Source organism: Knufia obscura (genome assembly GCF_036327395.1).
Source record: "Knufia obscura strain CCFEE 5817 isolate CBS 148926 chromosome Unknown scaffold_2, whole genome shotgun sequence".
NCBI lineage: Eukaryota > Fungi > Ascomycota > Eurotiomycetes > Chaetothyriales > Trichomeriaceae > Knufia > Knufia obscura.
In genome coordinates, this window is record NW_027042688.1 from 627,736 (window position 1) to 655,674 (window position 27,939).

Below are 27,939 nucleotides of genomic sequence, written 5' to 3' on the forward strand. Positions count from 1 at the left end.
CTCGGTCTTCCAGTCGTAAGCTCGATTTTGTGATTACTAGCTGGTGCAGGCGTCGTCCTCAAGCTGCAGATATCGGCCAGTTGCCTACGACGATCTAATGCGAGGAATGTGATTTGAGTGCATCGACGAGTAAACCAGAGTCGATAATTGGCATCCTCCCCGGGACAAGAGAACAAAAATTCGAAATGGCGCAACATTTGCGCATCCTCGTTATTGGATCTGGTGGGCGCGAACATGCCCTCGCTTGGCGCCTGGCGTCCTCCCCGAGCGTCGATATTGTCCACGTCGCACCTGGCAACGGAGGGACGAGTGAAAGTCATGACAAGATAATCAACGTACCAATTGGATCAACAAAAGACAAGTTCCCCGACCTCGTGAAGCACGCCAAGCAGAATGGGCTGAATCTGGTGGTTGTGGGTCCTGAGGCACCTCTGGTGGATGGGATTGAGGGATTCTTCAGGAGCGTTGGTATACCCGTGTTCGGTCCGTCACAGGCGGCCGCGAGGATGGAAGGCTCGAAGACGTTCTCGAAGGACTTTATGCAGCGACATGGCATCCCGACGGCCGCGTACAAGAACTTCACGGATCACAAGGAGGCACGGAAGTATGTTGAGCATGTCAAGCATGATGTTGTGATCAAGGCGTCTGGTCTGGCGGCAGGAAAGGGAGTTATTATCCCGACGACAAAGCAGGAGGCATATGATGCCCTGGAGGCCATTATGGTCAAGAAGGAGTTCAAGGAGGCTGGAGACGAGGTTGTGGTTGAGGAGTTTCTGGAAGGGGACGAGCTGAGCGTACTCTCGTTCTGCGATGGCTACACAGTCCGGTCTTTGCCGCCAGCACAGGATCACAAGAGAGCCCTGGATGGCGACCAAGGGCCGAATACTGGAGGAATGGGTGCATATGCTCCGACACAGCTAGCTACACCCGAGCTAATCGTGCAAATCGACCGTGAGATCGTCCAGCCCACAATCGATGCGATGCGAAACGAGGGTATGCCCTTCCGCGGTATCCTGTTCACTGGCCTGATGATCACCAAAAACGGCCCAAAAGTCCTAGAGTACAACGTTCGCGGAGGAGATCCAGAGACACAGACGCTCTTACCTCTGCTGACCGACGACACAGATCTGGCTAAAGTGATGCTGGCTTGCGCCGAGGGTTATCTCACTGGCGTACCATTGAAGATCAAATCTGGCGCTTCAGCTACCGTCGTTGCCTGCGCTGAGGGCTACCCAGGATCATACGCGAAAAACAGACAAATACACCTGTCGAAGCCTGGTTCTGACACCCATGTCTTTCATGCTGGCACCATCTGCGATGATAAAGGGCTATGGTCTGTCGGTGGCCGTGTGATTGCCGCAACAGCAACCGGTGCTGATCTTGAGGAAGCGGTAGCTAAGGCCTACAAGGGCATCGATACCATTAAATTCGCGGGCATGCACTTTCGAAAGGATATCGCACATAGAGCTTTCGAGGCCAAAAAGAGGCAGAGAAGGGAAAGTGATGCACCCCTCACGTACGCCGCTGCTGGTGTGTCAATAGATGCTGGAAATTCGCTAGTGCAGCGGATCAAGAAGCACGTCAAACGAACAATTCGAGCTGGCGCCGATGGCGACATTGGAGGTTTTGGAGGAGCATTTGACATGTCGAGTCTGAAGGCTGGGTTTCCGACTATAATTACATGCTGCGACGGGATTGGCACGAAGCTTAAGGTCGCCTTTGCAACCAATGTCCACGATACGGTGGGGATAGACCTGGTGGCTATGTCAGTGAATGATCTGATCGTACAGGGTGCTGAGCCATTGGTGTTTGTCGACACATATACGACTAGCATATTAGATGTGGATATCGCTGATGACTTTATCAAGGGAGTTGCAGATGGCTGTGTACTTTCTGGGTGCACGCTAGTGGGTGGAGAAACAGCTGAAATGCCAGGTCTACTTGCCGGTAGTGAGTACGACGCGGTCGGCACTGCTGTCGGCTGGGTCGACACTGGTTCTGGCAAGAAGGTTCTGCCCGATCTTCAGAGCATGCAGGAAGGCGATGTGCTGCTTGGTCTCGGCTCAAATGGTTTGCATTCCAATGGATTTTCTTTAGTGAGGAAAGTCATCGAACGGAAACATCTAGCTTGGGATGAAGCGGCACCATGGGATCGAGATTCGAAGGTCGGTCAGTCAATTTTGACTCCGACACGAATTTACGTGAAGCCGCTGCTGGATGTTGTCAAGAAGGATTTCGTGAAAGGCATGTCGCATATCACTGGTGGAGGACTACTTGAGAACGTGCCGCGAATGCTGCCGAAGAACCTGTCGGCGGAGATTGATGTCAAGACCTGGGAGCGGCCTGCTGTGTTCAGATGGCTGCAGGATGCTGGAAAAGTCAGCTTAGAGGAGATGAGCAGGACATTCAACAATGGCATAGGAATGGTCCTGGTTGTGTCAGACATTGCACATGGAGAGGTCATGAGAATTCTGGAGGCGCAAGGCGAGCAAGTGTACAAAATCGGTAAGCTTGCAGCGAGAGGAGAGGACGAGGGATGTATTCTGTCCAACTTGGACACGTGGTCAGCGTAGGGGCAATGCATGTCTACTTATTCTTTCAATGGCTGACGGCAGGGCGCCGCAAAATGAAGACCTCTCGAAGTGAGGTGAATGATAGAACATAACGTGATCAAGTCGTGAGTACAAGTGGTCGTGCTTTGCACGTCGTACAGAGCTCGCTTCGAGGTGATCTTGAGCAGCTCGAAAGAATGTCCTTAGCGGAACAGGGCGTGATAGGGGTCGGTCGCGATACTAGCCAATCGGAGTGTAGGCCTTTCGGTTAATGGATCTCAGGAAACTTTGTCGCGCCGATCACTTCGACATTATTTGAAACTGCGATTGCGACCGCTAGGGAAACAGCAAACATCACGAGCACCTTTTTTATCTTACATCTTTTGATCTCATGGAGTCAGGGTTATCGATTGGCACACGGTGGTGACTGGACTGTCACGTCGATAATCAAAGAGCAGAATCGATGCGCTCTTCGGCGTCTGGTCAACCATACGTTTGTCTGTCATGTCTCATCAGAACCTCCAGATCTGGCAGAACCAATATCTCCACGAATCATGAACAAAATCTACAGACGCAGCATCGACATGTCTCGTTCTCCGCGTCTAGCCCCTCTCCCCTATCACAACCAAGACGAAAGCAGGGCGTCGGACGTGTCTCGACAGTAGCCATCAAATCGAGGACAAATGCGACCAGCACGCCCGAGCAGGTCAAATTGAATAATAGTCAGATCAGCAAGCTTGGGCAGCTTCACAGCTTGCGAGCACGCCTACAGAATGGTCTTTCCGCTGTGCCAGATGTGGGAAGTGATCCGCTAGGTGTTCCCATCGACAAAGTTCTTGCAGCAATCAAGCCTCAACTAGCTCCAAGTGAATCACCCTCCTTCAATACACTTGAGCAGGTATATGCAGGGAAGCCATACAAGGAAGTTTCCGAGGAGTTATCGAGGATCAGTAAACACAGAAAGCCGTCTGAAGGCACTGTGACAGACCAAGCCACCATCAGCCTATTGGACAAGCTAGGAATTGTTAATGAGGAATCGGAGGCCAAGTCGAAAGCGAATGCCAAATCACAGCCAGACACAAAGCCAGTTGCCAAAACCAAGAGAGCACAAAGATTACGCAGAGTACGCAAGGTCGATTCTGCACTAAGGATTAGGCCTGTGGCTAGTACTGGGCCTGCGGCCAAAAAGAAAGCAATAGGCAAGAAAAAGCTCGTGAAGCCAAGTCAGGCCACAGTGAGCTCATCAGAACCCAAGACTCGCGCTCGAAAATCCGTCTCGGACGGAGTTGCACCAGCAGTGGTCGCGGCACCGAAGGAGGCAAAGAGTATTGAAGGAGCTCTCATCCCATTACGCCCTATTGAGACTGAAGAGACTCCGAAAGTGCCTAGGCTAAGTTTCGACCTGGCACGGGTATTATTCAACCCTGGTGTATATCATCTGCAAGATCCGCGTTCTCGAGTATACAATTTCGACCCATATCTGGAGAAGATCATGCCCGTCACTGAATTCAACTTCGATGCCTTGAACCCCTACATAACCTCTTCGCAGGACGAAACACTGCGCAGCATTTCTGAGAAGCATAACAAACGTTATGTTGGGTCATCCTCGAGCATGTCTGCAGCAATGTCACATTTTCACTTTCTGCTGTCAGCATGGAGACCAGTAGATCCTTCGATATTGAGCCAAAAAATCACCGGGCTCACCACCTTCACGGCTATTTCAAGAACACCAAGCAGCATATATTTGAGATGGAAGAATGGGACTTATGCTGTTGACGCGGACAAAGAATATGATACACCCAACATTCTGATGATGCAGGGCAAGTCCATGGAGAAACTGCTGACACTGGAGAAAGAAGACTTTGAGAAGTATCGGAAACCCAAGGCAGGCGAGCAGGCTCCTGCAATTGACACTGAACCTGAAGCATACCATTATTCAACCGCCGCGAAGTTCTTGCTAAGATCGCAACTTGATGCATATGACCCACGACTACCGGGCACTGGAATGTTTGATCTCAAGACTCGAGCAGTTGCAGGGATTCGGATGATCATGCGCGAGCACGAAGTCGGCATGGGTTATCAGATCAAAGATCGTTTCGGAATGTGGGAGTCTTTCGACCGCGAATATTACGACATGATCCGATCCGCCTTCTTGAAGTACTCACTGCAAGTCAGAATGGGTCGTATGGATGGTATATTTGTCGCCTACCACAATATTGCACGGATCTTTGGTTTCCAATATGTGTCACTGCAAGAGCTTGACATGGCGCTGCATGGTCAAGCGGATCGAACGCTTGGAGATCGAGAATTCCGCATGACGATAAAGCTCATGAGCGACATATGCGATGAAGCCACGAAAGAGTATCCTGAACAATCCTTAAGAATCATGTTCGAGACAAGACCCGCTACAAAGGGTGAACCAAATGGCTTCATGCGCATCTTCGCTGAACCTATGACTGACGAGGACATTGATAAAGTCCAGCGGGCAGGCAAAAACAAGGTTGATGAGTACGAGAAGAGCATGGCAGTGGGTATCAACCCGAACGCTTCGAAGCCGCTAGAGGGTCAAACCATTGAACAAAAGATGTCGCCTTCCACCCTTGAGTCCAATGCTGCCGATGAAGCATTTCTGGACGAAATTCTCGGTCAGCCGTATGGTGAAGAAGAGGACAAGGTTACAGCAGCGCCTGAAGCTCCTGAAGCTCCAGAGAAGCCTGTCGCATCCTGGACTCTGCACGTTTACAACGAAGTCAACGATGAGAAAGTTGCTCGACCAAAAGACATCTCGGCAGAAGACCGTTGGATAGTCAAATATGTCCTTGCACGCGAGGCCGACTCAAAAAGCAGACCATTGTACAATGCTGCTCGAGCCCGGCGGGCAGCCGATTTGGTCTTCGATGATGATGTTAAAAGAGCGAATGTCTTCACGGACAGACTGCGCATGATGAGCGAGTCAGGGAGAATGTGGCGTGAAGAGCAGGACGCGCAGGATTCGCAACGTGAAAAGGTCATGTTGTACAGCCCCGAGCAGTAACCCTTCTACCTCCTGATTCAGAAGTGGTCCGAACTTGTTGAGATCTGGACAAATCTGTACATTACATCTAATTTTGTACAACTATTCGCATAGCACAAGCACAACGTTTACTTATGTCGTCTCGTATGCTGTGACACGTGGGTTAATCCAGAGCGTCGGAACGGAATAGCCGATATCGAGATGCATAAGGGAAAAGCTGCAGGGTGTCGCTTTGAGAATTCATATATTCTTGTACAGCATCATTTAACTGCCGCATCGACGATGAGCTTGAATTTGGTGATGTGTAGTTTGACGCGATTCTGAAGGACTTCGGGCGGCTAGAGAAGCGCTTTGGATGTCAGTTGAAGTCATGCTTAAAAGTCATCTGTCATGTCAAGCTAGCCGGCCCGATGTTATCTTGCGGCAGCTCCAAGCGCAGCCATTGGTCATCGTGCCTTGGTGTTGACGACAGGCGTGGCAGCCACCGAACGATTGGCGGCAATTGCGATCTGACGGATGTTTCCATCCATTATTTATGCATGATGTGCCTGTAATGGCTCGGGAAGTCGCTGCCCTGCATCTCGGATTGTGCGAAACATTTCATGGTATCTTGTACCTGCCAGAAAGCATGGTGTACTCTAGCTGTGATCCTTCGAATCCATCGTAGTTACTACCAAATTGGGCTTTGTCTTGAGTATGCGCTTGCCTGTCTTGGACACTTGTCCCACATCATCGCTCCAGCAGTCGGCCAGGAATCTGCTTGCAGACCAGTGGCAGACGTCAGCTTGGACATTTCCGGTATGGACTCGAGCTTGGGCAGAATCCACTGGCAGAACATCTCCACCTGACTGAAACTCGATGCATATCTACACGCGAACGATCTACCTGCATTCACTGCCATCTCGCATGGGTTGAGATTGTTTGCATGCTAATTTAGGTGCTTATCGACAGTGCTAGTATCCTATGTAACCATCGCTCAGTCCTATCAACGGCAGTGTGAACAATGACACGACTATTTACCGCGCAGACCTGCTCTCAGTTCGTGTTTTCCGCCACAGTATCAGAACAGCAATAGAACTACTATGCTGATCGCGGGCCGGATACCCTTCACCAGCCTGTCCGTGAGGTCCAAGAACCATGGCAGATAAGAGGAAGAGAAGAAGCCTGCGCATCTTCCATCCTAGGTCGAACACGCCAGACGACTCTTCAGCACCTTCCTTTACATCGAGCCCTGTCGAGTACAGTCCCATCGAAAGCCCGACCACAGATGGCGCAAGTCCCAAAATACGGCCCAAAGTCCTGACGAGGCCGAATCGTAATTCCATCTTCGGCTCCCTACGGTCACTACATTCGCTGGACGAAGATGAGAAGACGCTGGTGAAAAGCGAGTCCAAATCCTCGTCACTGCAAGGCGATGCAGACTCCTTCGGAAGAGGTCTCTTTGGGGACAATGTCAAGCGAGCTGCAGAAGTACAAGTCACCGGCACATCTATGTTCAGAAAGAGAACGCAGTATATAGTCCTGACCGAGTCGCATCTGATCCGCTTCAAGAGTCAGTCAAAGGCCTCGGAAATGTTTCCAATCATACCCAATTCTGGCAAGAACTCGTTGCCGCGCAATACCATGAGCTCCATTGGCTCCTACACAGAGTTGCAGACGAGCGCATACATGGACATAACTCAAGGTGTGCCTCTCGAAGAAGTGATTGCCGTGTACAAAATTGAGGATGGCCGGCCGTACTTTACCCTCGAAGTGTCGTACGTGGACGAGCATGGGAAAAGACCTTCGTCGCTTCAGCTGAACTTTAGCGGGCCCAGGGACGCCGAGGCCTGGATGATGGCAATTCAAGAACATGCGGCCACCAGGAGGGCACAAAACACGCGGGGCTATCCGCAGAGGACGCTCGAGTATCTAGCTGGAGCACTTGAGAAAGAGCAAGACTACGATCCTCAGCTCTTTCGCGTCTTCAAGGTGGTACAAAGATCTCCTGTGCGATCAGCTGGTACGCGCGGACCAAGCGATGAGCTGTCTAAAAGCAACTCAAGTGTTAGCTACCTAGTCATAGGCGTCAACAAGTTGCATCTGATACCGCTTCCGAAAGTTTCGGGCAGGTCGTCTTCGACTTCTCTGTCAGATCTGGACACCCCTCCTTCTTCCTTTGGCATCACGACCCTGACCTCAATCAAGCTACGGCCCAGCGATGATGGCTTCGAACTCTATTTCCGCACTCCGTTGCGGCAACCATACTTGGCTTCGCTAGCATCTTACGAGTCGCGGCAGATTGCATTATGGTTGAGGTATGCTTCAGAATACCTCCGACCGGAATGGACAGTGCAGCCTTTCGTGTTTGATGTACCGCAGGGGCTGGAAGACCAGATGAACCCTCCGACCTTTCCACCAGAAGACAACAACTGCTTTGATCGGACATTGATCGCTTTTTGTGCTGCTTTCGACGTGGACACATCACGAATTTATTACTCCATTGATTACGAATGTGAAGATCCACCATGCTTTCGGCTTCTGCTACCACAAGCCGGACCTGCTTACACTGCAATGGAATTGTTAGCAGTGTTTAGAGCACTCAGATACAACGAATCATTTACCTCTATTTCTTTCGCCAACGTTAATTTGTGCCCCCTACGAAACGTCTATGATCCTTTTGGAGAGTCAGACGAAGGTCTCTGCGCCAGATCGGGGGTTTTTGTTGATGTCCCTGAACATGCGAATCTTTCAGTATTGCAACAAGAGTTGCGAGCATTAGCACTAAAGAGCAGGACATTGCGCCGATTTGACTTTTCCCATTCGCTACCAAATCTGACAGGGGGACAGAGCTCTGGTATCCCCGAAGCACTGACAACACTGTGCAAGAAGTCTGCCACAAATGTCGACTGGTTTACGTTGAACGGCATCCGGCTCTCTGAGCACGATCTCGACTTTTTGGTCGATGCTGCGTCAGAACGGCAGTGCCATTTACGGGCATTGGAAATAGGCGAGTGCGGCCTGTCTGTCCACGATGTTGATGTGCTACTGTCAACGCTCGGCATCCATGATAATACCATGGAAGTGATCGACATCTCGGGAACCCAGGGTCGGTTCAGTCCAGAGCTGTTCCAGAGGGCTATTGGCGCTCTCTCCAGGCTCAGAAAGCTCAATCTGACGCGTGTGCAGAAGACAGCAGGGCCAGAACCACTTATTGCTCCAGAGATTCTGCTGAGCTGGCGCCTCGAATCGCTGCAGCTGAATGGCACGACGCTGAATGAGCAAAGTGTAGACACGATCGCAGCATACCTAGCGAGCTCGAAGTCTGATCTACTGCGAGAGCTATCAGTCAATCAATGTGGCTTGACGGGCAAAGATCTTGGCATTTTCTTCCAGTCAATGACGCGACAGCCCGGCGTTGCTCGAAACATGCATGTCAGTGCTAGCGAGAACAGGCTCGGTGTCGGCAGCTCTTTGCTTTGCAGATGCATTGCGGGCGACTATGGTCCAGCATCTATCACAATGCGTATGGTTGACTTTGACAAAGAGTATCAGTTTCGAGAACTGGTGGCTGCGTTGTCTAAGAATACCACCATCAAAAGCTTGGACATCTCGCAAGCGTCACTACCATATGATGCTAGTATGGAGACTTGTGAGGTACTGAAGGATATGTTCGCGAAGAATCACACTCTTGAAGAGCTGGATATCAGCGGAGACGTTGCTCATCTCGATGTTGCGAGGTTTGGCATTGGCCTGAATGTTGCTCTGTTGGGCCTTGAGAAGAACAACGCGCTCAGAATGCTCCGCATCGAACACCAAAACCTAGGGTTGCAAGGCGCAAGCACACTCGCTGGAGTAATCGAAAGGAACACCTGTCTCACCGAGATCCATTGTGAACATAACGATATCAATCTCCAGAGCTTTACTGTGCTAGTGAATGCTCTTAGAAAAAACAAGACCGTGGTGTTCCTGCCAAGCCAGGACGCAGATAGAGTCAAGTCTATGGAGAAAGTCAAAGAAGAGTTTGAAGCCCTCAATCAGGCCGATGAGCCGAAGTCACCCCGAGTTGGCACGCTGAAGAAGTCCTTCCATGCAGTCGCTCAAAAAGCTCCATCTGTTACGCGACATAGGCGGCAGAGCAGCATACGGAGCGCACAATCCAACAGCTCTTTCACACAACAGGATGTGAACGATACGGTGTTGGCTCTTGAGGAACAGTGGAACGCGCAAGTTGCGCGACTGCAGCAGTACCTCCTTAGGAACTATCAACTTGCATCTGGACTTTCATGGGAGGAACTTGATAGTCGAAGTGACAGGGACATCCATACGAGACCTAATACGGCAGACTCACTGGCGAGAATGCTCGCCAAGGTCAACTTCGACCGACCTACTACGAGTGGCCTGGGCATCGATGGTCATAGAAATACATCGGATACAGACATCAGTAATATATTGGATGAGCAGACCAAGACGCCTACTAGGGAGGACAGGGCGATTATCTTTTCCTTGCCTGAGGATTAATGCGACGGATGAAACAACATGCATGATGTTTATGGAAATGAGTAATGCTACGGTCTGTGGGTTACGGAGGATGCATAAAAGCGGTCGCATTAGGATAGTGCACATACCTTTCTCCGGCAATATTCAGGATGGCTTTTTGCGGCATATGTGCATTTTTGGAGTTTGTTTGAGACTGGAGTAGTCTCGTCGTTTATAGTGTTGGCAGGCATTTGGAAACGAGCAAGATGAGCTTGTGCTGCAGACAAGGGCATATGAGTATTATTATATGGGAAAGTTGAGAGCGAGCAACATGACGCATCGGTCTACTTGAGGTTGATCTGCTGCAAGCGGGGCACAGGATGTATATACGTGCTGACAGGTAGACGGAAGAATATATCACAGTAGCTTGTTCTTCAGTGCTATCACTGGCTGTCCGGCAATCATTCGGTCTCATGTGGTCGAAATACATTGCTTCTCCTTCTCAATAGTTAAGTCATGCATCCCTCATCATTCAATCGCCTTCTCACCTTCCACGGCTGTCATCCTCGTCCACTGTGAATTCGACACTGCCCGCTCGCGCCAATATGGTAGGAGTAAGTGCACGTATACTGTTAACCTCACAGAATGGATCGTTCCTTGCAGGGTCTTGAGCTTTCGATATCGTCAGACCAGTCCTGCAGTATACAAAACGAACCAACCTCCTCGCAGTCAACTTGTCCACTGATGGCAGGCAATCCGTGGCACAACCCACAGTTCTTGCCCGTGGTTCTTTACTGGCACGACTTGCGGACGTTTTCTTGTCTCGAGTCGCCTCGTCTCAGATACTCTGGAGTCTGAAATCAGCGGTCAAAGTCAAGTTGTGTGGGGACACCTTGATGTATCTTGACCTGCCTGTTTTGCCTGTCCACGACCCAGGAAAGCTTCTAGGTAGGTAACTACGGGACCTCTGATAGCCAGGTACTAATGTGCCTTGCAACCTGAGATTTACCCGTCCAGCTATCCATTGAGGTCGCTTTATTGTTCAGGCGGACAACGAACCGCACGAGAGCAGGGATGAACTCTGGCGGGATGGTCAATATGGGCTAGACCATGACCTGACGGAGTGGCAGGCTGGGTGCCAGATAATCAGAATCCGTGACGAGACACCGTCGTGCCATGCCAGGGGTGATCGATGACCGTCGATTACAGTCGATGTACACTGTACATGATGCTGAACTGGCAATTCGAAAGAAAAGAGTCCGATGGTGCCGCGGGTTCATAGACCTTGCTGCAGCGATTCAGCCCCTGGTGTTTGGTGGCCAAACGCCATCCACATGTACTGCTTAGGCTTGATGTTCGAAGTCTGAGTCGGATCTGGCTTGCGATGATGTTGTGGTTGACCTAGCCGGTGTGGGTGGCGGACTGTCGAGACGGAGCTTTTAGGTTTGTTGGGGCATATTGCCGGGTGGGAATATACTCGGGACGCGTGTTGCATGTGTCGCTAGGAGAGAGAGGGCGTGGAGGCAGCCGGAGAGCAGATGGAGTGATCTTGTGGTGGTTGTCTAGATGAGTACTTGCTTGATGAAGCAGGGGCATCATCGGGTGCGCTTGGCTCTGGCTGACGTCGTTCATGAACATGGAATGTTTTCGGGTTGGGCTGTCTTCGATGATCAGCTTGTACTGGTCAGTATGCGATTGCCTAGTCTACATATCCTGTAGACGGATAGTAGGTCTATGGTAGGCGCCGGGACCCGGCTGGAAGATCCAGACTGGGACGCTGCAACTTCCTGTCACAGGTTCTTGATCGCAGGATGGTAATCTCGTAGATCGTTAGGGGGAAGCTTGAAGGGTCGCTGCTGCGAGCGTCCGTAAGCCATTAAATTTCAATGTGCCGTGAACGCCGCGCTCGTGGTGAAGAACATCTACGATAACTCCTGCACAACCCGCACGCTCTATTCGGGACTTCGCTCGATCCTCTTATCCTTCACCGAAACGCGACGCTCGTCCAGATTGACTGTGACTTGTGTCGCTCATCTCAAACGTCGCTGGAGTTTGCACCTGATGCACACCAGGGCTCACCGCGTTACTCAGCTCCGCTGGCGCGTACTGCTTCGGCGGATTATAGTAGGAGGTCTGTTGGCCGTATCCTGGGACACTCGACATTTGTCCCGGACTTTGAGGATTCGAGTATGGCTGGTCGTGATAACCCATTCTGTTGCCACTATGTAAGGTTTGTAGTCTCTGCTGCTTCTTCTTGTTTCTGCGCCAGTAGAGGAAGAAGGCGCCGAGTGCGATGAGTACGAGTGCGCCGCCGATACCACCTCCTACACCGCCTCCGATGGCCGCTGCGTCTGAGCCACCGTCTCCACCTGAGCTGCTGCCGGTGCTGCTGGAGGATTCTGGTGATCCCGTTGGAGTAGTTGGAGTAGGAGAGCTACTGGATTGTGAAGTGACACCTGCTCCTGTCTGCGTTGCAAGCGTAGACTGTACCGACGCCAGACTCCCCGTCGATGTTGGTGTGACAGAAGAAGAGCTTGAGCTGACCACTGGCTCGACGAGGTTGAAGTAATGAGAAAAGAAGATCGGTGTCGCATCAGGCTCCGAGCAGTTCCAGGCTGACAGGAAGGCAATGTTGCCATCGGAGAGTTGGATAGGAGACATTTCACCGTCCCAATAGTAGTAATCGGCCTGACTCCCACATTCTACACACAATTGGATCAGACAATGGTATGATTGTAGGCTGTACGCACATACCTAGAAGTACGCGTGACCGTACGATGTCAGGATTGCCCTCCTGGTTGAGCGTTATACTCATGTAGGTCATGTTGGTAATCCATTTCCATGGCTGGGCCTGATCGATAGAAACAGTGAAGTTCAGGTTGTCCTCGAAGACGCTGGGATCGTTGCTGGCTTGAGGGCCCGGGAGCGGAGGGTATATGAACTGGTTGTCTGGATCAGGCTCCCTGTTGTCCTGAGCATGGAGTGCGCCGCATAGCAGAAGTGTGAGTGCAAGATATGGGACAAACATGTTGCTGGTCCCACAGCAGCGGCAGCTGGTGAGCTATCGAGAAGTCGACAAGTAACAGATGCCCCAAAGAAGCGAGGGAAAGTCAAGATCTTGACCACCGAGCAATCGAAAACCTCGTCCCAATTGAGTTCGGAGGCAGAACGTTGCGACTGGAAGGGCTAGAGAACAGTCTGACTGCTGCGCGAAGCGGCTTCAAGCCTCGACCCTGTAACAATTCGAGCTAAACAAGCATGTATCGGTTGTTCACCATGATCTGGAGCATCTTGAGCATCGATCGCGCGCCGTCACCAGACTTGAACCGTCAAGGCTTGAAACACTGGTCAGAAGTTCCCTATGGATATGCACTTGTCTTTCCGTCTCAGGACGAACAGTAGTGATCCAGCCAGCAATTTCTTTCGTGCTTGTATAGTGCAGTAGCGCAGCGCTTGAATTGGGGCTGATTTCTCGTCTTTCGATCACTGTGCCTGCTAACAAGATGGCGAGCAAGCCGGTGCATGTATGAGCATTCGCAATTCGCTGCAGCCGATATGCGACATTTTACTGGAAGTGTCAATGGTGATCGTGTACACTCATTCAGCCCCCAATAGTAGTCCAAACTATCGGATGAACCCTACTCCTTGCAACGGTGTCCACGGAGTAGATTAGCTGGCTCGGCTGGCTCGAGTGAGCTAACAGTTGAGGTTGACTTACTGTATCATCTGCTATTCATGTCGATCGGGACGAAAGCACCGTACGTGACGATACAAGTCGGTCCAATCCCTGTAAAGCTACACTCTAGCTTGCTAGCCTGCTGGAACCGTTTTGTTCGGGTCGAGCTAGATGCCAGTTGCGGCGCTCTGGCCAAGATGCTCCAACACCTTGAATCATGCGTTGTCAACCACAAAATACACATATCGTGCACAATCCTGGGCTGAGCATAGTTTGGATCATGCTGATGAGCGACGCGGCTCCCACAAGGCCACCGCCATGTGGTTCTGAAGAGGCTCGAGCCGGGTATATATCCGTAAGTTACCAGCTGATGCTTGAACTTTTGAAGAGCAACCGGTGTATCATTTGGTCCCCGTAAATTTTGGTGGCGTGACGATGGGATACATGTGGTACATGTTTGGCGCTAGCATGAAGTAAAGTTTCTGGCCTGGTAGCCTAGCAGGCCAGAGCGTCCCCCAAAATTCGTGCCCGGTTGTTTTGAGTTCTGATCTTGACCGGTATAGGACAAGCGCCATGACTTGAACAAAGCCGCTAAGCCCTTCCACGGTCCTTTTAATGGTGCGCTGGGACCAAATCTTTGTTCAGTGAGGCTAGAGCGTCGCTACGCTCTCGAATGCAACCCTGGTGGCCCCTGCTTCAGGGAAATATCTTGGGGCTGTCTTCGAAGTCCAATTTTGGCCGCAACCGCGGCACGACATCTGTCACTCAGCCCTATCTGTAGACCAGCAGACACATTCAGTCTGTGAGATGTTTTTCATGAGCTAGTGAACCTCGAGACCTCCCTCGGTGCCAGAGATAACAACGAGCGCGAGAGGCACAAGTCGCTGAAAGGTGTCATGCTTCGCAACCAGGGCATACAGGCGTCCGGCATCTGGGTGCAATACCGCCTCTATATCATCTTCGCCATCGTTGTTATACTGATCTTCGGGTTTTTGCCACGTTCAAATGACCATGGAGTAGGGCTACTCCATAGCAGCTCGTCGGCATCGCCTCGCGAACAAGCGGCCAATTCGACACTGGGCGTAAGTACCCTTTATACACAGGCCAGACAAGCCGCCTGAGAAGAGCTTGACAGAATTGTGGCTGACCTCGTGACAGTTCGAAAAATTGATAGCGCTCTCTCCGCGCCCCAGCTGGCGGACGCGAGGACTCAAAGCTGCAGCAGATCTCGTTGGACTGGACTTTCATGTTCCGATACAACCTCATAATCCGGAAGAACTTGTTACCGCCTTTGAGCAAATTGGTAAGGACCAAGGCAAGAAGGGACCAGGCCATGGTTCAGCAAGGGCATGGCTGGCGCACCTCGACATGCTCAAATATGTGATCGCACAAGGCTATGAGACTGCCTTCATCGTCGAAGATGATGTCGACTTTGACGTTAGGTTGAAGGACCAGATACGGTTGATATCGGATAATGTTCGAGAATTTACCTTCGCTACCGATCGCACACCGTATGGCATCGATTGGGATGTTCTTTGGCTTGGCCATTGTGGTTCGGCGATAGAAGATTCAATGCCTCCTACGCTTAAGTATAGAGACGAAACCCGTTGCAAGACCGAGCTGTATTCAGGATGGTCAAAACATTTCCTACGAGATAAATTGGAAGAAGACCACCGCCTGGTCCAAACATCAATGCAGACCGTTTGCACTTTTGGCTATGGTGTTACACGAAAGGGTGCACAAAAAGTCTTGGAACTCCTTGGCACCGGTGGTAATGAAGCATACGATGTATCAATGGGGTCCTTCTGCCGGTCGGAGCAACTACGCTGTATTGTTGTTAACCCACAAATCATGAATCACTATGAACCGCCGAAGGACGCTGGGTATCTAAGCCCGGTTCACGTTGGCGATGGACAAGGTGCGGCTGCGGACGACTCAAGTTTCGAGACGAAGATGGGCACAACGGGCAACATCATGCAAAGTGCACGTTGCAAAGCTCTGTTTAATGATGTGTGCATGAGGCCTCCTTCCGAAATGTGAAGAAGCGGACACAAACCCGTCATACAACCGGTCCTTTTGCAATAGAGTCTAGAAGACCAGGCTGGGCTTTGAGCTAGATCAGTGAAAAGCCTTCTGGTTGGACCTATCAAGATAGCCCAAGGGTTGCAGTGAGCGGCAAAGGTGTTAGACGTTTATCCAAAACCAATGCACGAGACCACGGTATCGACATGACATCGACTACGGCAATGTCAGCATCTGCTACGCGGCATATATGGCACGCAACGAAGCTCTCAGATTGTGCCTATGCCAGAGACTGGGTGTTTGTGGTTCTAGCATACGGCGGGAAGTGTTTCATTTCACCTTGATGGTTTGACATGGTGTATATGTTGGACTAGAAATCTAGCCGAAAACGCGTTGCAGGTACGATGGCTATACTATGGTAAAGCACAAGGCATAGCAGGTGCAACCCAGATGAAACAGTACTCAACAACCACCATCGAGGACATCCGTACCTACATATCGACGCTGCGAGATGCTTTCGTGGTTGCCTGGTACTCCGTAAGAAAGATGACGTCTCTCGCACGAAGGCGAATCGCAAACGTTTCGGAGTGGTCGACCACGGAAGGCCTCAAGCAGGAACGTAACTTTCCGTGATGTTGAGCTGTGAATGGTCGATCTGAATACTGCCACTTTCGTTCTCGCAAGTGGTGCTGATGCCTGGTGGAATCAGGTAGGAGAAGGGTCGAATGAACTTGAAGCGCGGAGGAAGATTTTAGTGGATGCTCACCCACAGTGTCGAGCCATGTGTACAAGTGCGAGATGCCACAGTCAATCCACGAAGTACCTACTCGTACTTCTAATAGATACCCATATCGTATCTCGCATCTTAGATATTCATGTATCGATGAACGCTGCAAACCTCGACCCTTGTCAAGGCAGCGGATGTCTTCCCTCTTGCGTATCTGGAGTCAATGTTGATCGCATGATGAGCCCTGAAATTGTCGCCTCCACTTCGTGTTTAGGCTTTCACTCCATACCCACAATCTAAACAGTGACCGTCCTCGGTGCTTGCTTAAGGGGTCCGCTGTTCAGATTGACTCTCAACCAGATCGTTGCAACTACCAAAGCTCAGACTACTGTTGAAGCTGTTGACCTTGTGGCATTTGTGCTATCGTGCAACAACGTTTAGAAGTTCGACAACCACTGACAACACAACCGAGGCGAAGACACAACGACTTTTGCACAGCCACAATTGAACGAGGGCTGACGAACGAGACCGAGCATAAACAACGCAACTGCGAGCGGCTCACAAGTAGTCCCTCACTCTGACGACAGCTTTCAGAAGCTCAAGTATACTGCACATAGACTTGTCTGCCGCATGAAATAATAGACCCATCACAAGATACGTCTCTGCGCCTGCGGTTGTCCCCTACAAGTCCCCGCGACTGGTGTCGGCCCCCCCTCAGTATCAGGTCAAGATGCGCCGCTCAGTGCTAGTATTCCTCCTCATAACCGTCGTCATACTCACATTCCTCCTCCACGAAGTCTCGACGCTTATCGCCCTCCTCCTCGAAGACGCCAGCGCAGATGCCATCCAGAAATCCGAGCTGCCAGCACCAAACTCAACACTCCTCAGCACTCGCCCTCAATTGATACCCAAGATCATACACCAAACATACATCAATGAGACAATCCCACCTCAGTGGCTGCCAGCCCAGCAGGCATGTCTCGATCTACACCAGGACTACGAATACATACTATGGACCGACGCAAAGAGTCTCGAATTCATCGAGAAGGAATACCCATGGTTCGCGCCCACCTTCCGCGGCTACCAGCACCCTATACAGCGCGCAGACTCAATTCGATACTTCGTCCTAGCAACCTACGGCGGCGTCTACATCGACCTCGACGACGGCTGCAAACGCCGTCTAGACCCCCTCTTAAGCTACAATGCCTTCCTCCGCCGGACGGTGCCCACCGGAATCTCGAACGATGTAATGGGCGCAATCCCACAGCACCCCTTCTTCCTCCGGGTCATTGAGTCTCTACAAGGCGCAAACAGAAAATGGGTGCTCCCCTACATCACAATCATGGCCTCCACGGGCCCGCTCTTCCTTTCCGTGATATGGAAGAAATGGATGGGCGAACACGCAGACCTGGAAGATACCGCCGGCACAGCGGAGGAGTGGAAGGGCCGAGTGCGTGTGCTCATGCCGGACGAGTACAGCGGGCACACATGGTCGTTCTTCAACGAGTTCAAGGGAAATAGTTGGCACGGGAAGGATGCTAAGCTGATTTTCTGGATGGGCAAGAATTGGTTGTTGCTTACTGCTGCTGGTACGGTTATTGTTTTGTCACTCGGTCTTGCCATGTGGTGGATATATGGCAGGATACTGTTGCTTGGACAGAAGCGAAGGGGATATGTTGCTGTTGGTTCAAATGGCTCGCCGAGCCTGGTGCCGACGAGGGGTACGAGCCGTTCGCCGCGGAATTCTCCGAGGAAGGGCCCATCGTCGTTGTGGAAAAGGTTGGGTATGGAGGGGAAGAAGGAGCGCTACGAACTTGTTGAGCAGCACGATGCATGAGAGATGGAGGGTATTGAGTGCGCTCCTCTACATCTGAGTGACTCCAGTCACGTTCTACCGCCAACGTTCCAGCTACTTTGATGGAAGAATCATCCATTGCAACAGCCGTGGTGAGCCTAGTCGGCCCTGTCGACTTTTGAATTTCAGCGTCGGCGTTCTGGCGAAGCAGTCTACTGCCTGCAGCACAGGCAGAGCTGCACACCTCTTTAGTATTATTGAGCGAGCCGGATGCTGTTCATCCGTTTATTGTTAGGACAGGATCATTAGTAATCCACGTATCATCATTTAAGTTCCGCCTCACAATTCTGCACTCAAGATCGGTCTTCTAATCTCAGTCGAAACATGGCATATAAATTTCGCTCCCGCATCAATCCCACTGCAGCTTCAAAGTAAGGCCTGAGTGAAGGACATGCCCACCACGTTGTTAGCATCGACTTTACCGAAGGATCTCAGCCGCTTCTCCGACGAATTCAGCCTCCTGGCATCACTTGTAACCGTTTGCGGCCACCAAACCTTCCCAATCAGGAAATCACCGCAAAGTCCACCAACCGAGGAAAGTGAGCGCTCACAATATTCTCACCCCCAGAGAGCCAGTCCAAACGTCCCAGCAGCCGTTCTGATTCGGCGAGAGTTGGTCCTTTTGCAGCTAAGAGCCCAATTTGGACTAGTTGGAAGCCAGTTCTGTGGTCTCTTGCTTGGATCTCATGTCCGTTCATTTTGGTGCAGTGGACCTAAGTTCACAGCACGAGGTCACAGAACCCTATTCGCACCGATGCTTCCTAGCGACGCAGGCTACGAGCACACGAACGTCTCAGACAGCCTGAGCGAGGGTGCTGCAAACCTCTTGTGATGCATGTCGGGTGTTCAACCACGCTGCTTGTGAATTAGGGTAGACTTTCAGTCATCATGCCAAGGTCGAGCTCGTTGTGCATCCTGTCCTCTTGTTAATCCTGCTCCTCGAGACGCACGCACATCGGAAGTTCATAATAAGTCTACGTACTTGGGCGTCGGGATTGCAGGCAGTACTGGCTGGATTACTCGAGCGTTTGTATGTGTCGCTGGTTCAGAAAACACGACGATATCACGGAGGCAGCATTTTCAACACCACAGGAACAAGGTAAATGATGACGATCGTGCTCCTAGAGTTTAAACCTTTCGGATTCAAAACGAATTACATTGCATAGATGACAGCATTCTATCTCAACAGGTGATGTCTTTGACCACAAAACATGCCCCCAAGTCCATATATGAGCCCCACTTGCCAATTCATGCTGGCAAGGCCTCTGCCACCGTGCTGGTCACTCAGCTCAGATATAGAACCTTTTGACCTCTTTTATCTGCCTACGACAAACGACACATTTCCAAAGACGCTGGTCGAAACGGCCATCCATGGTCCGACATTCATCCTTAAAGATCTCGGCGCACCAACGGCATGTCGCTGCATGCATACATGGCATACATATCGTGTCGATCTTCTGCTCCTGACAGATCTTACAAGCGAAGTCCACTTTAAGATCTTCCGACTTGGATACTGCAGGACGTCGCGATCGTTGTACGTCGATAGGGTTGACCGTAGCAGGAGGATTTGTGTCTGTGTGGCCATCGAGTCTCATACTGTTGTGATATCTGAATGGCGATTCATCGAATGGATTTGAGTAGAACTGTGTATGAAAGTTCTGCCTAGCTCTTCTGGAAGAACGCGGTATGTTGTGGCCTGCCGCTGCTTGTCCCAGAGAAAAGGGGTTGGAACTGCCTGAAGGTGTTATTTCTTCACTGGTCGAGGAAACATGGGTGTCTGTATGTGCGCGTCTGCCGCTAAGAGCCTGTCGAATGCCATCGGCAACAGCCACCTGTGCTGCATTCCGTTCCATTTGTGCTTGTCCTTCTCTCAACATCGTTTCCATGGTCAGCGGAGAGGTATCGAGGTGACGTTGTCTTGCCTGAAACTGCTCATAGTTTGGCGGCACATTCTCCTGCTGTGAATTTGGTAAGCTGGCTCTTGATACGGGGGTGTTTTGGTGGTCTACCAGTTGATAATCCTCATCGAAAACACGCCTAGCATCTTGTGCTATAGCAGTCAAGGCAGCTGTACGGCTTTCTTCAGCCCCTCTATAGCGTGTCCAAGCTCTATCGAACAGGCCAAATATGGGGCTCTCGTAGTCTTCTTGCTGAACATCTTCTCGGGTGCCAAGTGGAAATGCTTGACTTCGTTGACTTCCTTCTTCCGGATGACCATGGTCTGTTGCATTACGGTCACGACGCCTTCTAGAGCCTTGGGATGGTTGCCGGACTGGCAGTCGTAGATTTGAAGGGTTGCTTCGCAGTGGGTTCAAGTTGACATTGTCTGAAGGACCGAACTCCGCAACGTAACTACGCCCGAAGCCTCGCATTGTCCGTGAATTGGGTGGCATTTCTGCGGTGTTTGTTGGGGTATCTGACAATGCTGTCGTCGTTGAAATTCCTGATGCTGCTGATGCTTCTGTACTCGTAGCGAGGGATTGCCAAAAGTCTTCAATATGGTTAATTATGCTTGGTAAGATAATGTGCTATGGAAAATCATAGGACGTGAGAAATGTACCAGGAGAAGAAGACAAGACATGAAAATGTGCAGGGAGAAGTGCAGTACCTACCATAGCATCGACGGCAATAGCGCTGCCAGCGCCTGCCTTTCAGCTTCATACCTTGTCCATCGATCTTTCCATCTTGATGTTAGCCCTTCGTGCCGTCAAACCGGTCTGGCCAATGGTCGGGGACTCACGTAAACAGGATAGGCAGTGGCTTGTGGCCTTCTGTCCGCGCAAGAGCAACAGCAAGGCAGAGCTGACAGCATGCAACTTGTAACGGTCTTGTGCTCGCATGGTCCTGGCAGACCTGTGCTTGAGAACGCAGAAGTTGCTACTGAAGCCATCTTGGTCTTGTACACGATTGAGTGCTTTGCTCGAGTATTGGCACGGTCGAACAGAAACTCACAACGGCTTCACAATCTGGCTCGAGAACACAGTGAGTGTGCCGAGGGGCAGTCCTCAGCTACGCGAGCTATGACTTCACCAAAGTGAAGATGCACACAGGAGGACTCGCGTCAGCTCGAGATCAGCTCAATGCCTTCGAACAGAAGAGATGTCGTGGATCAGGAAAGAGGACACCGAGATAGCAAATGTGGTTGTGGTGGCAATGTCTGTGACGCGGAACGACATCCGGCATCCCAGGTACTCAGCGACGTCCAGCTTCACCCTGTAGACTGGCCATCGCGAACGACTTGTCAGAACTTCGCAGAGACTAGCAGTGCAGTATCTCGGTGATCATGCTAAGTCAGGCGTAGGTCAAATCGCATAGCATACTCCTTGGAAGGAGGTCATGGCTGTGGTCCGACGGTCCATCAGGGGCCCGTCTCAAGGGTCCAAGCCCGACAATTAAGCTTGCAGTAGTGCCGTTTAGAGCTTGCACCGCTATCGTTTGGCTGCAAGGAACCCACTGACCGTCTGGAGCAACCCAGCACTTCTTGGACTAGCAGCGTTTTGATGACGGCGAGGTCAACGCCGCAACAGTGTTCACCTGCCGACTTTATTGACGAAAGCGGTCGACGCCCAATAACCTGACAGCACATCAGATGTCTTGACTTTACGAGGCCACGAGGAGCAAAATGCGCTCTCAATCACGATGCACTTCCCAAAACTGAGCCAGTTGCAATCACGCTTCGCAGTCTCACTTGGTGGTACACTCGTGTTGATCCTGATCTACCTCTCGATAAACAGGCCGAGTTTCGCATATGCTGCCGAGCTAGACTCAAGGATACCTCCCGACCACAATCATCCCTTCTCGCCTGACTCGTTCGAAAATGGGGGGTTTGACGAGGAGGAGGACTTCGCGTCCGTGGAACACCTACGAGAGATCACACTCGATGTAGCGGACATACAGTATGACCAGCATCGTGGCACACAAGACCTCGGTGCAAAAGAGTACGAGGAAGGAGAGCTATATGTTAGCAGTAATACAAGGAAGGTCGCCGGCGAATTGAGGAAGAGAGCGCCAGACGGAGTCAACTCACTGTCAAACAATGCACCACAGAACATGAACATCGAGCTGGGAGTGACCCAGAACTGGATGTTTTCTCAAGATGAGATAGAAGGGCCACACAGTGAAAATGGTGTTGGCTTCCCATCTGATGCCTCTACTACCGGAAACATGAGTGACGATGGACCGTTCCGACGAGAACTCAGCAACAGACAGTCCGGCACTCCAATCTGGATCACAATAAATGTATGTCTACAACCAATGTCTAATACTAGCACAAACGAAATGCCACCACAAATCCAACTCTTCTACTCAGCCTCCGACGACATCCAGAAGCCCGGCGCAACCAGCGACGGCATGACCGGCACTCGAATCGACGTAGAGGGCGGGTATGGCATAATACAGTCCAATGCCACCGGGGACGTCTATATCGGAGTAACAGCCCCAAACACCACGAACTTTCAAGGCATGTGGAACTACGAAATCGCCGCCTCGAACGACGCACCTTACCACTTCTACTCCAATGAGACAGACCTCCTCTTCGTAGACGGTGACAACCACGCCGCCCTTCTCGTGACGCCAGACCTCACAGACGCCATCAGCAATAGTACCACCTACCAGCAGTGGATGGAAACGCAAGCACCGTATGGCATGTTCGCCCACGACCAAAAGAACACGTCTATTCTCGGCGTTTCACGATCCTACTGTGGCCTTCGCAACAACGCTAGAATCGCTGCCAATGTGCCAGGCATAACCAACAATAATGTCGGAACAATGACGAATCGCGGGTTGGGCGGTGCACCAAAAGAACAATTCTACATCTCGGCTCTGAACGCTTCGTCCGAGTATTGGGGCTTCCTCGCCATGACCGGCAACTCCACCGCCACAGGCGCAGGCGTTATCGGAGGCGGAGGACGAGTCTGGTCAAACATGACTTTTAGCACGAAAGCCAACGACAACTGCGCCCTCATGTACAATCTCTCGTTTTGTAGCGAAGTCGCCTATGCCGTTCCTTCGAACCCCGATAAGTTCAGTCCGCTCGATGGATTAGCTGACCTAGCGGCCGTTTACGACAGCTACGCAGCCCAGATGTACCAGTACTTCAACTATAGTTTGCAGCAGATTCCTTGTAACACGACAGCATCGGCACAGTATTCTCTAGCACGAAACTGCGATGATTGTGCAAGAGCATATAAACAGTGGCTCTGCGCCGTCACGATCCCGCGCTGCGAAGACTGGGGGAACAACGCGCCCTACCTAGCGCAACGGAACATGGCACAAAATTTCCCGAACGGGAGTACACCCTCCTGGGTCTCGAACTCAGGCGTCGACGCACAAGTCCTGCTCAATGCAGTCCAAAGCAATTCCTCTCGAAACAGCCAGATCATCGATGACAAGATACAGCCAGGTCCATACAAGGAAGTCTTACCCTGCATAGACCTCTGCTATGATCTCGTGCAGTCGTGTCCCGCGGCACTGGGCTTCGGATGTCCGCAGGGGAAATACCAGAACATGAGTTATGGTGTACGAGATCCGGATCCCGGTATCCTCAGCTGTTCGTATCTCGGTGCAGCATTCTATCTCAGCGACGGAGTTAGAGATTTGGGGGTGCCGAGTATGGATAAGATGTGGGTTAGTCTGATTATTACGATTGTGTTTTTGTTCTGCTAGTGGTGGATCAGGGGCTTTGATTCGAGCGTAAGAGCGGCGTTTGCGAGGAGGGTGTCGAAGAATGAAAAGTAACGGGAATGATGTTTATGATATGGTAGCATGTTACTGGAATATAGTAGAAAAAGAGAAAGGAGTTATTGGGTCCTGGCTGGCGTTTCATGATAGATTCGTGTGGAAGACTGCAAGGTAGAAAGCGCTGATAGTGTCCTTCCGGAACTTTATATTGGCAGAGCCCACAGACATAGTGTTCTGCTCAACATTTAGCTACAGACATGTTCTACGTACCCATGTATGTGATCCATGAGATACCGCTTGTGTTGGCCCCTGCCTTGCAGATGAGCGACCAGCCCAAACTCTTTGAGAAGATAAGATATTTGAAGCGAGCCGACGTAGCAGGTGAAGAAGTGGAAGATGCCGGTTGTTGCGGAGCAGCTGACGAAGAGGTTTTATCTCGAGAAGGCTGTTGTCGAGTGGAAGGAGGTTCCATTACTTGCGGGGCGGTTGGGCAAGAGACTTCATTTGGAGGAAGCTGTTGAGTCAAGGCCGGAAGGTTCGAGAGCTGCGGATCAATAGGAATTGAAGGCTGTTCGCAGATGTCGTTGCTGGGGAAGAACATTGAATTTGGATCATCGTCATTTGCTTTACCGTTCTCGCCGTTGCCTACGCCGTCTTCGTGTTCCTGATCTTGCGGCTTTGGACGATAGTGTATACCTGTATGCATCCTCGTGTAGTGAAGGTTTAGGGTGTCGAGATGAGGTACAGGCTTAAATGTACAACCAGGATCTGGACAGGCGTGAAGATATCGCGTAGGAGGATCCATACCAGGCGGACACAAAGGCAGGATGACTTTCGCAAGCCACTCTTTCCACTCCTTCAGCGGTTTGTGGCCATCATATCTAGTAACGTTGATTGTGGCGGACTTATGAATCCAGTCCTCGCGCGGGGGCGGGATCTCGTCTATAACGCCTTTGAAGTATCGTGTGACAGATTTGTGGAGACCGGTTTCTTCCTGTAGTCAAACTTTCTGGCGCCACTATTAAGAAATCTGCTCTGAAGGGCTGTTCCGGCCCTCCTTCTCGGAAGACACAGGAGGTGAACCACCGGACACGGCATCTGCAGCTCCGTCAGAATGCTGCGCCTCGACACAGACCTCGAGTGCGGTGCTGGATGATAGGTTTTGAAGGCTAAACGGGAGTCGTCAAATCGTGTGAGGATGTCATCTGCTTGCGGCACGAGCCCAGTTACAAATCAAGACTAATAGCTCAACTCGCACTGCTGCGCTGATTTGATAGAGTGTCATCGACCTCCTTCTGCATACCAACTCTGAAGAGGCAGCTCATGTCATCTATGCCCACACCACCCTTCGTGTCTTCGTTGTTCGCTGGCCCAGCAGTCGTTCCCTGTCGGCGGCCGGCATTCTTTGCACGTTTGTCACGTTCGTTGCCCAGTCGAAGATCTTTTTAATTCTGCTTTGCCTCATGTCTTGCCCCGCTTCCAGGGCATCCAGCAGATCCGACGACCTGCTGAGAACAAGTATCAGACTCTGAACGTCTTTCAAAGCCTGACTTACACCTTGTCCGCTGCTAGGCGGAACGCCTCCAGTTCTCGTGTACCATTTTCGCAGCCTCGGCATCCTCAAGAATGGCCATAGGTATATTGACTCCTTCGCCAGACACACTTGGTCGATAATCTGCTGAGCCGTATCATACCACTCATCGTAGCCGCGACGAAACAGATCTGCCAACAAAGAGCATCCCACTCCGCGCGAGCCTGCTCGGGACGCTGCACTTGCATTCCAACCATTACATGTTCCGCTTTGGGGTCTTCAGGCATGGTAAAGAAAGCTCCTGGCTTGCCCTGGAGTGTGAATTGTGGCTCATAGTCTGCATATGGCCACCTGACCGAGTCTCGGCGGATATGTGCCAATGCGCCGACTGTGCCTGTGTACTCAGGGCGAATGTCCGGATCAATGTACTTACGCACAGTTGAGACGGTCCCGTCAGTACCAATCAGCATGGAGGCTCGCTTGATTTCACCGTTGATCAGAAAATGCACACCTGTTTCGTCCTCGGCAATAATGCCACCGAACCTGGCCTTGTACACAATATCGATACATCGTTCCTCCAGCATGATCTTCATCTCCATTAGCAAGATGCGGCGCCAGAGTCGATGGTCTTTGAAACCATACAAGTCTTCGTTGGCAGCTAGCGTCTTGCGGGTCGTTACATCTTCATCGTTCTTGTACGTGCGATGATCGGCAAGCCAGCATCTGTCCTTGATGCGTGAAAGAACAACTAAATCATCTAGTATTCGAAGTCGATTGGGAGTGAGGACAACGCCGCTTGCGACCTCAGTTGCTTCATTACTCCTTGACTCGTAGATTGTACAAGGTATGTTTTGTCGATGCAGTGCCAAAGCCAAAGCTGTTTCTGACTTTTCAATGTCAATGAGCCGCAACACGGTTTCCAGACTTACTGCTAACCCAGCACCAATGATAGCCACGTCGGCTGGTAGAATGACCATAACGACTTCCAGCTTGGTGCTGTTGGTCCTCTTGTCTTGTTTTGAGGAGTTATAGTATGCGTACTTTGCCAAATGCTCCACGGCCCAGTTCCTGAGATAGAGTCATAGCTCAGAACATCAACACGAGCGCCTAGGGCAAGGCTGGCAGCTTAGGACTTGTTCACAACTGCTTCGTCGCGGACAGCAAGTCGTTATCGCTGGCAGCATGGGTGTCATATGGGTCAACTGTGCTATGACGTCTGCAACATAGGGTGACCGGAAGGTTTAATAAGCATCGGATTGGCGCCTGCTTGTAGGAGTTTCGAGGTTCAGAGATCTATTGCTATACGGGAACGAGTCGAAACGATGAAGTGATTTGCGTGAGCACACTACCTTCGTAGACGATGTATCTTTGTCAACGACGGAAGAAACAAGTCACGAAAACGCTTATGTGCTCCCAGAACGTGGTCAGAGCTGTGAATGCCAGCCAGCCAAGCGTGTGCCTTTCGCAAAGGCTAAATGATGGTTATTTGAAACTATTGTGTTAGAGGTCTGTGGTGTATTAAAAGCATATAGCAGTGCCACGAGTCTGCTAAATTCTACCTGGATAAGATTACCAAGTAACACCACGTTGGACTGATCTCGGTCAGAGTGACCGTTGCTCGTAACGTCGCACTCGGTGCCGCTTTCCACTCATGACACGCATTCACAGGTGCCAGCGTGCGACGCTTCAGTTGCTCCTGAAGCTCAAGTGAGTACTGAGCTGGTGACTGCCAACTCAAACAAATCACATCGCTCCTGCCAAGCTCTCCCCTTGATCACTAGCCATGTCACGTGCAGGTTGATCTCTTGGCACGTCTACAGCCTACTTAAACTCTTCCACCCCAACCACAACTGTCTGAACTTTTTCCTTTTCTTCATACTTACCTTGGAGGGGCCCTCGAGATCAAGAAGTCGAGTGGCCGTGAAGAAGGCTCTCCATTGCACATCGGGGTAGCAGGCTTTACTCAAACTCATTCGTGGGTTTGACCGCCGCATTTTTTGGCTCTATCAATCATCTTTTCATCATTGTTGTCGCCTTGAGCGACGACTTGGGGAAGGGACAGCATCTGGGTAGGTATGATGGCACGTCTGTGCAGCATCAATGTGTTAGAGGAGACGGTTAACGTATACTCGAACGTTGAAGAGACTGCCCAGTGATATGATCGAACGAATCAGCAGAACCTGGCGCGGAAGCCGATAGGCAGAAGTCCCAATATAGAAAGTGTACTGGTTTTTCGCAACCGTAAGACTCGGTTGCTCGAGTAACACCTCTACGTCGTAGACAATATTGCTATACTTCTCCTCGTGTCCAGAGCAGCTTTCCACCGTACATCGATGGAGAAAGCGGTCTCTCGCGAGGACCAAAAGCATTTATGTGGTAGATGTATTGTGCTTGCTGACATCTATCTTTTCTGCTTATAGCTATCT

General features: G+C 51.1%; 9 protein-coding genes across 9 annotated transcripts; 6 read left to right on the forward strand and 3 right to left on the reverse strand.

Annotated features, from left to right (window-relative positions):
* Positions 1–185: 185 nt before the first annotated feature.
* On the forward strand, positions 186–2,573 carry ade1 (Bifunctional purine biosynthetic protein ADE1; the record flags this gene model as incomplete). The annotated part of the gene is made up of 1 exon (XM_064870526.1): positions 186–2,573. One exon carries the CDS (start codon positions 186–188, stop codon positions 2,571–2,573), a length of 2,388 nt encoding a protein of 795 aa, XP_064732979.1.
* A 442-nt stretch (positions 2,574–3,015) lies between these two features.
* PMZ80_002092 (uncharacterized protein) lies at positions 3,016–5,586 on the forward strand (the record flags this gene model as incomplete). Its single annotated transcript, XM_064870527.1, has 1 exon — positions 3,016–5,586. The coding sequence occupies one exon, from the start codon at positions 3,016–3,018 to the stop codon at positions 5,584–5,586; it is 2,571 nt and encodes an 856-aa protein (XP_064732980.1).
* Positions 5,587–6,702: 1,116 nt separating this feature from the next.
* On the forward strand, positions 6,703–10,065 carry PMZ80_002093 (uncharacterized protein; the record flags this gene model as incomplete). The annotated part of the gene is made up of 1 exon (XM_064870528.1): positions 6,703–10,065. The coding sequence occupies one exon, from the start codon at positions 6,703–6,705 to the stop codon at positions 10,063–10,065; it is 3,363 nt and encodes a 1,120-aa protein (XP_064732981.1).
* A 1,935-nt stretch (positions 10,066–12,000) lies between these two features.
* PMZ80_002094 (uncharacterized protein) lies at positions 12,001–13,051 on the reverse strand (the record flags this gene model as incomplete). The annotated part of the gene is made up of 2 exons (XM_064870529.1): positions 12,001–12,725; positions 12,778–13,051. 2 exons carry the CDS (start codon positions 13,049–13,051, stop codon positions 12,001–12,003), a joined length of 999 nt encoding a protein of 332 aa, XP_064732982.1.
* A 1,544-nt stretch (positions 13,052–14,595) lies between these two features.
* On the forward strand, positions 14,596–15,739 carry PMZ80_002095 (uncharacterized protein; the record flags this gene model as incomplete). The annotated part of the gene is made up of 2 exons (XM_064870530.1): positions 14,596–14,781; positions 14,858–15,739. The coding sequence occupies 2 exons, from the start codon at positions 14,596–14,598 to the stop codon at positions 15,737–15,739; spliced, it is 1,068 nt and encodes a 355-aa protein (XP_064732983.1).
* A 1,439-nt stretch (positions 15,740–17,178) lies between these two features.
* Positions 17,179–18,285, forward strand: CSH1 (CSG1/SUR1-like protein; the record flags this gene model as incomplete). The annotated part of the gene is made up of 1 exon (XM_064870531.1): positions 17,179–18,285. The coding sequence occupies one exon, from the start codon at positions 17,179–17,181 to the stop codon at positions 18,283–18,285; it is 1,107 nt and encodes a 368-aa protein (XP_064732984.1).
* Positions 18,286–19,592: 1,307 nt separating this feature from the next.
* PMZ80_002097 (uncharacterized protein) lies at positions 19,593–20,696 on the reverse strand (the record flags this gene model as incomplete). Its single annotated transcript, XM_064870532.1, has 1 exon — positions 19,593–20,696. The coding sequence occupies one exon, from the start codon at positions 20,694–20,696 to the stop codon at positions 19,593–19,595; it is 1,104 nt and encodes a 367-aa protein (XP_064732985.1).
* Positions 20,697–21,942: 1,246 nt separating this feature from the next.
* PMZ80_002098 (uncharacterized protein) lies at positions 21,943–23,967 on the forward strand (the record flags this gene model as incomplete). Its single annotated transcript, XM_064870533.1, has 1 exon — positions 21,943–23,967. The coding sequence occupies one exon, from the start codon at positions 21,943–21,945 to the stop codon at positions 23,965–23,967; it is 2,025 nt and encodes a 674-aa protein (XP_064732986.1).
* Positions 23,968–25,229: 1,262 nt separating this feature from the next.
* On the reverse strand, positions 25,230–26,490 carry PMZ80_002099 (uncharacterized protein; the record flags this gene model as incomplete). The annotated part of the gene is made up of 2 exons (XM_064870534.1): positions 25,230–25,385; positions 25,774–26,490. 2 exons carry the CDS (start codon positions 26,488–26,490, stop codon positions 25,230–25,232), a joined length of 873 nt encoding a protein of 290 aa, XP_064732987.1.
* Positions 26,491–27,939: the final 1,449 nt, after the last annotated feature.